Source organism: Esox lucius, chromosome 20 (genome assembly GCF_011004845.1).
Source record: "Esox lucius isolate fEsoLuc1 chromosome 20, fEsoLuc1.pri, whole genome shotgun sequence".
Classification (NCBI taxonomy): Eukaryota; Metazoa; Chordata; class Actinopteri; order Esociformes; family Esocidae; genus Esox; species Esox lucius.
This window is the reverse complement of record NC_047588.1, coordinates 13,245,995-13,255,457: the sequence shown is the minus strand read 5'-3', so window position 1 is coordinate 13,255,457 and position 9,463 is coordinate 13,245,995. Positions and strand designations below refer to the sequence as shown.

Below are 9,463 nucleotides of genomic sequence, written 5' to 3'. Positions count from 1 at the left end.
CCAATGATTTGTGTTATTATGGTGTGTGAAATAATTTAAATAATAGTCCTATATGACGTAATGTTTCAGAACAAAACTAAGATGTTCAATCCAAACCATTGTTAATTGCCCTAAAGGAAATAATGAGCTGGAAATAAAGCTATAAAATTAAATATTAAAGTATAGCCTGCATTGCATCTCTTGCAATTATTAAGTAATTGTGTTTATTTGTGAAACCTTACATAGGCAACATTAATTACAACCCCGTTTCCAAAAACGCTGCGTAAAATGTAAATATAAACAGAATGCAATGTGCAAATCATTTAAACCCTATATTCAATTGAAAATAGTACAAAGACAACATTAGAAATGTTGAATCTGGGACATTTTATTGTTTCCCACTTGGTATTTGATGCAAGCAACGTTTAAAAAAGGTGGAACAGAGGCAACAAAAGATTGGAAAAGTTGTGTAAAGCTAAAAAGCTAAACCTGGTGGAATATCACACAACTAATTAGATCAATTGGCAACAGGTCAATAAGATTGTGTATCAAAAGATTATTCCAGAGAAATGGGTCTGTCAGACATGAGGATGAGGAAGGGTTCGCCACTGTGAAAGACCGCAAGGGCAAATATTGCAACAATTTAACAATAACGTTTAGTTTTGTGAGTTTTGGGGCTCTCAACAGCAACTGTACACAATATCATTAAAAGATTCTGAGAATCTGGAGAAATCTCTGAATGTAAGGGACAATGCTGAAAACCAATACTGGATGGCCATGATCTTCAGGCCCTCAGGCATCACTGTATTAAAACCAGACAAGATCCTGTATTGGAAATAACCGCATGGGCTCAGGAACACTTCCGAAAACCATTGATTGTAAACACAGTACAACACTGCATCCACAAATGCAAGTTTAAACTCTACCATGCAAAGAAGAAACCAGATATAAACAAAATCCAGAACAGCCACCGCCTTCTCTGGGCCTGAGCTCATTTACGATGGACTGAGGCAAAGTGAAAAAGTGTCCTGTGGTCTGACAAATCAAAATCTGAAATTATTTTCGGGAATCATGGACGCTGCATCCTCTGGACTAAAGAGGAAAGGGATCATCTTATCAGAGTACAGTTCAAAAGCTAGCATCCGTGGTGGTATGGGGGCGCACCTGTGAAGGCACCATTCAAATTATATAGGTTTTGGAGCATCATATGCTGCCATCCAGATGACAACTTTTTCAGGGAAGGCCTTTGCTTATTTTAGTAAGACAATGCCAAACTACATTCTGCCCGTATTTCAACAGTATTGCTCCATAGTAAAAGAGTGTGGGTGCCGAACTGGTCTGCCTGTAGTCCAGATCTGTCACCCATTGAAAACATTTGGCGCATGAAACAAAAAATAAGAGAAAAGAGACCACCAAACTGTTGAGCAGCTGAAATCCTATATCAAGCAAGAATGGGAATGCAGCATTTGATATGTTTTCTTTGTACTATTTTCAGTTAAATACAGGGATAAATGATTTGCACATAATTTCTTTCTTTTTTTATTTGCATTTTACGCCATGTCCCAACTACTTTGGAAATGGGGTTGTAGATCAAAACTCATCAGAGTTCAGCAAAAATCATGAAAAAGTATGAAAATGTGTATGCACTTTAAATAGGCTCAGCCTACATTATAATTACTCTGGTTACGTCTTTACTAGAATGTCCTGTAAATGTATGTAATATTAACACTGCAGGTACACTTAAAGCTTAAGGACAAGATAATAAGACAAGTGAGAATCTAAGATGACTATATATTTTAACCTCTGATGCAGGACCCTCCACCATTGCTCCTCCTCATCCAATCATTTTTCCTTTTAAACCTTAGATTAATAATGCTGTATTGGCCCGAGAGGCTTTGAAGCCACCATCCATCACATTGGCACTTCCTAGAGGGAGCAAATGTTAGATTATATGTGTAGTGTTTAACCTAGGAAGGAACAAGCATACATTAGAATTAAAGTAATTGTGCAGTATTTCAATAATAATTCGAAATGTTGTAGTCCTTGTTGTAGTCATCCAGGACTTATAGCTACACTTCTCAAATGCAGACATTAACACACATATATATATATATATATTTTTTTTTTTCTTTTATGGAAGGAGTATTTCAAAATAACTGGAGGATTATCAAAATGATTGAAATCACTTGCAGTCATAAGTTGTCATCTCTGCTTGTCAGCAAAACAACAACCACAACTGGCCTCAGACAGTGGTCCTGTTTCCCACTTCTGCTGATTGGGTTTCTTTAACTAGGGGTCGACATGGGAGAACTTGGAAAGGTTGAACACTAGTTCAGAAAAATCTGCAGGGGCTTGGTGGTATTTGCCGGAAGCCGTACATTACCTAGGTATTTTATTAAGATGAACAAAGCTATTGTAAGAAAAGAGTGTCGGCAAAATGACCCCAAAAAATATGAGTAGTAAAATAACAGTAACATTGGTTGCTGCTAAAAACAGTTGTAATGAACAGTTGTTTATTTTTACCAATGTGGCACAATCATTTGAATGGTAAAACAATGATAATGACCCCATAACTAACAAATATAACTCAGAAGAACACATCGATATTTCAGTTTCCCTCTAGAATGCCCACAAACCATGCAGTAATGACAGAAATAAGGCATGAAATGAGAGTGGCAGAGAAAGAATGTCAGACAGATTCTGTCAGATTGATATAGCCCCCCAAAATGTTTTTTTTTTTTTACATGTTAATGTCACGTTTTTTTACACATATAAAAACACTTCTGTAACGTTTGTTCTTTGCCTCCATATTTATTTTAAATTTTTGTTGTCCTGTCTCATTAACCAATTCTAAAGGCTCGTCTGTGATTGGTTTATTCTTAGCCCTACGTAGACAGATGTCAATGCCAGTCATACGATCTGTCATCATCCACCATACAATGCAAAAGGGGAAGTTGGAGGAAGTGGGAAGTGACTAGGGTACAAGCTTGATGAGATCTTTCGCCCTTTGAAAACGTTGGAGTGCTGAAAAAATTCTGTTGGAAATCCATTCAACTACTAAGCTAGCTAACGTCGTTAGCTAATTTTCTCGGGCAAGGTAAGCACAACTTGCTAGCTTACATCGGCTAGGCCAAAAGCTTATTTTTTCTGCTTTATAGCTAGCTAGCTACATTATTGTAGCTATTTTCTGTTAATTTTCTTATCCAACGTTAGCACACAAAAATAATGTCAGCTGTTTATGGCACCTTTATTTACGAATATAAATCCTAAGTGTGGTTAGTTATCTAGCTAGTAGATTCACATATTTGGTTCAACGTTGTAGCTAGCTAAAAAATATAGCTATTTTTCATACACAGTTTAACTAGCTAGTAGCTAAACTGGCTAACTGGCAACTATCAGTTAGCTAGCTAATCATGTTTTCTGACATGCAGTGCTGTGGTCGATGTACTATGTAGGAGGTTTTAGCTGCCTTCTTGACTGTCTAGCTAGCTAGCAAAACGTTAGCGAACAGTCAATGGTTATTTATGGTCTAGACTTTGTGACGTAACACGCTTTCGACCCACTGAAATGATTTTTGGCTTTGCACAGGTTTGTTCTGTTTACTTGTCGAGACATTTGAAGACATAGTTGTAAACTTGCTAGCTAACTTGATCAAACCGGTCTGTGACTAAGTCAGTAAAAGTAATCCCATTCCCGAGTACTGTCATTGTAGCCACATTCTGGAATTACATTTTCGGAGTCATAACAATTTTTAAACAATTCAGCATCCGAGTTGATCAGTTCTTATTTTATGTAGTTCTGTTTATAATATTGTCTTTATTCTCTGATTCGTTTTTCACAGTTGTTAGAGTGACCAAGCAGTACTTCTGCATCCAGAGAAAGACACTGGGGTGTTGGACATGGCTAGTAGGGGTGGTGCAACACGACCTAATGGGCCGAACCCAGGAAACAAGATATGCCAGTTCAAACTAGTACTGTTAGGGGAGTCTGCTGTTGGAAAGTCCAGTCTTGTACTCCGCTTTGTCAAGGGCCAGTTTCATGAATTCCAAGAGAGCACAATAGGAGGTAATTACATTTTATTAATGTGTTATTGTAGAGATAGAAGAGTATCCATTAACGATGTATTGCAATGTAAACCAAACTACAATATTTTTAATCCAGTGGTGATTCTGACCTTTCCTTACTACGGTTCAATACAATATAGCCTATTGTTGGAGAATGGAAGACCACTTGTTTTTGTTAGCCTACTGAAAACAACATTCTAAATGCTGCTTAATTGTCTCTCTCCTCAGCTGCCTTCCTGACTCAGACAGTATGTTTGGATGACACAACAGTCAAGTTTGAGATCTGGGACACAGCTGGTCAGGAGCGTTATCACAGCCTGGCGCCCATGTATTACAGAGGTGCCCAAGCCGCTATAGTGGTCTACGACATCACTAACGAAGTGAGTCAGCAGCCAAGATGGATATATTTACTTTGTCACACATTAGTGGCTCTTCAGTTAGGTATATAGCTGATCTGATATATTGATCCATGTGTACAGTCACTTCCAAAATGATTGTCACCCTTAATAAAGGTGAATGCCAAATAGTCAGTATAAAATAAACAACAAAGCTATACTGTAATTTTCCAACATGTGAAATATGAAATGATCAAAGGGGCCTTGTAATATAAGAACATTTTCATGTTATATCTGCATTAATAGTGAAACTATGGTGGGCAGTATGGATTGTAGAAACAATATGGATTTGCCTCTACTTTATGTTCTGTAGTAGGCTAGAGCATGCATTTTGGTGTTTGTGTAAAGCAGTACATTATCGCAAAAAACCCTAGTCACAAAGATACTATACAATAGGCTTATGAAAACACTTTGGCGTTTCTCTTTCGTATAGAAATGCACTGCATACGCTTTCTTTAAGCAAAGACAAGTGGAGAAAACTCCAAGCTGAAATGTGCGACTATGAGGAAAATTCTAGAATGAAGTCATCGACAGGTAATAGTGTTGGTGTTAACACATTAATTGTTGCTCAAATCAGTCTGTCTTGTCCAAAAACATTGAAAAATGTTTTGGAAAGTATGTTTTAGGAATAATATTGTTCTATGCCTTTGCAGTATCTTCAATTCATAATATATTATTAAAATGTTTCGTAAGCTTTTAACAGAACCTCAATCTGTTAATTCTTTTTGTTCTGAGGTTTGTTGTATTCTTGGATTTTGTTCTGTAATATTTATTATAAAAAAGGAAAGTACAGTACCAACCCGGTAGTCTGCTGAAAATTTAGTATTTACCATTCTGGAGTAGTTTACTCTGTCAACATGTTGTTTTTCATTTACTCAACAGAAGTTGTTTTAGGGCCCTACAAAAGTGCATTCTAAATTGCAGAATTTGTCTTGGTCAACAGGAGGCAGACCAACATACTTTGTCAGATGGAAAAGCAGCATGCTCCTTTTATTCCATTGGTGTCACTAAGACAAGCAATTATCTCTCAAACGAGCAATGGCAGATGGCATCAAGCTAAATCTTTGGCTCTTTTCCTGATTACTAGAATGTTGTTATAAAACAAGCGCCGAATATTGTAGGGAATTGTTAGGTCTTCTAAATAAAAATTGCTTTAGAAAAATTGCTTAAATATTGCTGTAATTTCAAAGTTTCTCCAAAGTTTCTCGTCCAAAAGTGAATAGAAACCAAACCAGAAATCTTTTTTGCTGTAATTCAGTTAATGTCTACAAGCTGTGAGCAAATTTGAGATTTTCCCTTAAATGATTTAAGACAATCAACTAAAATGACAAATTACTTAAATCATAAATAGTTTGCAAGATAATGGCATGGAACCTGTCCCTTTATGGGTAAGATATGGTTATAAGTCTTTGATTTCTTTGGGCTATTTGCCTTCCACTGTTCATGGGGCCCTTGATAAGGGCAGCATTTGACACTTTACCCTGTGCATTTGACACTTTACCCTGTGCATTTGACACTTTACCCTGTGCATTTGACACTTTACCCTGTGCATTTGACACTTTACCCTGTGCATTTGACATTACCTCTGCCAAGTGGATCTTACTGCAAGTCAGTGACCTCTAGCACACATCAAAATCCCCAAAGATATGGTTAATTTTGCTATGGCCATTTCAGATAAGGAAATGAATCCAATTACAACCCTCACAATGACAGTTTAAGTGTAGACCAGAGAAGTGAACGAGTCCTAGATGTTCCCATATGTAGTAAGGGTTGGTGATCCAATCCTATGTGTTCTCTTGTTTAAGTACAAAATATAGGAGAGGCTATGTGCCGTTATTCCTTTAAGGGGTTTGCACATAGGAGTGTTAACATGGGTGCCAATAAATCTGTGTCTTATTTTTGGGAGTTTAGGGCTATATCATTTGATACATATGTAGTAATATAAAATATTCTACATGTTGGAAAATTTCAATGTAGCTCATTACCTGGCTTGTTGATTTTTATTCTTGCAATTCTTTGATAGATGGTGCCAATATTTTTTAAGGTGTATGTTCATCTGTTTTTGCTTTATTCGTGAAGATGTTTGCTGAGAAGTTTAAAAAACATTGTCTTATATGGTAATATGCTTTCAAAAGAGCTTTTTGATTTATGCTTAGTATAAAAGCTTAGGCCAGTGTTTGGAGCATTGGATGGACTTCAGCTCAGCCAGCAATTTGACGGTTTTGTTTACAAACCATAATTTGTGTAAGCTGGGGAACATTAGGCTTATATCTAATGGTCTTTTTTCGTAGGGAGTTTTTTTAATGAGTGCACGTCTTGGATATCCTACAACGTCAATAGCATAGCCAGGGAATGTGTTGTCCTTGTCTTTTTTCCACATGTACCTTGTTATCGACTTTCCTTAATTCATCTCTCATGCTCTGCTTTTTGCCAGGAGTCCTTTGCAAGAGCAAAGAACTGGGTTAAGGAGCTTCAGAGACAAGCCAGTCCAAATATTGTAATAGCGTTGGCTGGGAACAAGGCTGACCTTGCAAGCAAAAGAGCATTGGACTTTCAGGTTTGTACAAGTCAATTTTCTAATAAACATCACACATGCTAATTTAATACTCAGTGTCATGTTGTGGTAAGCAATTTTACCCATGCAACAGTTTAAGGAAATCTTTTTATATTTAATGCATGGATATTGACTGTTTTTGGTGGTGGTTTTCATTCAGGATGCACAATCATACGCCGATGACAACAGTTTACTGTTCATGGAAACATCAGCAAAGACCTCTATGAATGTTAACGAGATATTCATGGCTATTGGTATGTTCTTTTGTTCATGTTAAACATTCTGTCGATCTGATGCAAGGCTCACAGGTCATAACAATGTTCACTACTGCTTCACAGCAAAGAAATTACCCAAGAACGAGCCTCAAGCCGCCGGAGCAAACAGCGGTCGGAACCAGGGAGTGGACCTGACGGAGACAGCCCAGCCCACCAGCCGCCCCTGCTGCAGCACCTAGCCCCCTGTCCCCCCTTCCTGTCTCAACTTCCATAACTTCTCCTAACTCTGAATAACACCTAGGAATGGGGTTCCCTCACCTGACATCAGACCTTCCACCTCTTGTCTTCTCTCCTCGGAATAGCTAAAGACTGTATAGCTGCATTTCTAATACCTTTGTTTTTTTACTTTCATTTTTTTAAGTGTAAGTCAGTATAATGGATGCATGTATCACTACAAGGCCTAAAACACACATCTTTAACTTAATTGAGTTGGAAGACTAACCCCTAAGAGACAGGAAGCAGCCGGTGCGTGTTGAGGGTGTAACCTGGCTCCCCAGGTCACATGGTAAGTGTCCTGAGGGGGACATAAGGTTGTCTTTGATTTGCCTCCTGTACATTTATTTGTGAGTTGAGTTTCTTTCTAAACAAAACAAATTCCCCTTTTGTAAGATGCCTATAGGTTATGACTTTGTTCTGAGGCATTGAAGCCGTGTCAGACAAAAACTGTCAAACCAAGCATTCCTTCTTGCACCAGCTGCTGGGACGTCTTCATCTGACCTGCAGTTTGGCAAGAACATCCAGCACCAGCATTCAATTGCTGGTTCACTTCAACCGACTGAACAGGATGTATGTGTGGTGTTTGGACAACTGCCGATTCAGCAGTTCATCATGGATAGGCCCTCTTCAGAACATTCTCAAACTGGTTGATGAATTGGTTAGCAATGTAATCAACACAACAGAGAGTTGGACATGCTCAAATATGCTTTGTAAATTGTATTGCTAAGACCCTTCTCTGTATGACTGTTAGTCATTTGTTTCCCCGCACTGTGTTATTGTTGAGCTATCAATCTGTCAGAATTAATGGTGAGTGATGTTAAAAAGTAGACAGATAAGCACCAACATAAGTCTTGACTTTTATCTATTATCACATTCTGTGGAATTTTGCTCTACTGTTTATTCCGGACCCCTTTAACTATTGCTTTAGCAAAATACTCTTCCTGAGTTCCACTACTTTTATAGGGTATTGCAATGTTGTCTTCTTCCAATACAGCTGGAAGGGCATCATTAAGTTAGGAAAGTACCTAGAGATTTTGAACAAATGTACAGTCCACCCGTGTTGGTCTAGGTTTGTTATGGTTTTGTTACCTTTTCACAAACTGGTCAAACGCTAATCAGTGATGGTCTTTTTAAATGTATGTAGTGTTATTAACGAATCAATAGTTTCTCCCCTGTGTCTTGTTACTTTTCTCAGAATGGTCTGTTCATAGTGACAGGACTTTTGCATTGCACACTTCTTGGTTATCTATTTTAGTTAATAACTGCCCATTACATTGTATAAAACAGTGATAGACTGTATTGGACTTGCTAACCTAGCGCTACAAACCACAGGTAGCGGAACTAACTGGTAGTTGTTATGACAGCCAGTTGGATTTAACAATGGAAAACATGACTTTGGAAGGTCTTATACATTTGAGTGTATGGGTAAAAGTCAATAAATCCAATAAATAATGTATATTGTATTCTTTTTATGACTTCCAACATCTAAAGAAATGTAAAAGCAAATAATTATTCAGGAACGTATGAAAAGCCTATCGTTGCCATTACATAGTGTTTGTTTGCCTTGTCAACTCTCCTTAAAGTGTGTTTTTACTGTGCACTTCCAGCCCCTGAAGCAATATGACTGAAATGTTTTCCCTTGAAGCTGAGACCACTGCTGTGTCCACTAGCTCTACTAGTGTCAGAAGCAAGGCGCTCGTAGGCCATGGGGAGATTCTTCCCACTGTGAGTAACCTCAACATGCAGATCACTATTCTGCTGCAGGATGGAGGGTTGCCGTCTCTTCTCTGTGTTTGCAGTCGGTGGCACGTCCAACTCAAGGTTGTCCTCATCTGTGACATTTCTGTTGGGCAATTCTTCAGAATAAAATTTAGGTTACCCTTTACTTGACTGTATGCAATGTTGAGAAACATTGAGTTTGCGTATGGCACAGCGTACTCAAAATATTAACTTATCTCAATGACAGTTCATGCTATCTCA

General features: G+C 38.0%; 1 protein-coding gene across 2 annotated transcripts; it reads left to right on the top strand.

Annotated features, from left to right (window-relative positions):
• Nucleotides 1-2,892: 2,892 nt before the first annotated feature.
• On the top strand, nt 2,893-8,939 carry rab5ab (RAB5A, member RAS oncogene family, b). Of its 2 annotated transcripts, XR_828862.5 has the most exons (7): nt 2,893-3,076; nt 3,821-4,044; nt 4,272-4,423; nt 6,873-6,995; nt 7,153-7,246; nt 7,331-7,772; nt 7,877-8,939. XR_828862.5 is itself a non-coding variant. In XM_010889860.5 (6 exons), the coding sequence occupies exons 2-6, from the start codon at nt 3,879-3,881 to the stop codon at nt 7,444-7,446; spliced, it is 651 nt and encodes a 216-aa protein (XP_010888162.1). In that variant the 5' UTR covers nt 2,893-3,076; nt 3,821-3,878; the 3' UTR covers nt 7,447-8,939. The 2 variants fall into 2 exon arrangements, 1 of the variants encoding a protein (XP_010888162.1); XM_010889860.5 differs by having other exon boundaries at nt 7,331-8,939.
• Nucleotides 8,940-9,463: the final 524 nt, after the last annotated feature.

Bases quoted from the DNA above. Each gene is read 5' to 3' on its own strand.
- rab5ab (XM_010889860.5), top strand. From the start codon at position 3,879: ATGGCTAGTAGGGGTGGTGCAACACGACCTAATGGGCCGAACCCAGGA. The intron at 4,424-6,872 runs GTGAGTCAGCAG...GCTTTTTGCCAG, and splicing joins TCTACGACATCACTAACGAA to GAGTCCTTTGCAAGAGCAAA. The intron at 7,247-7,330 runs GTATGTTCTTTT...ACTGCTTCACAG, and splicing joins CGAGATATTCATGGCTATTG to CAAAGAAATTACCCAAGAAC.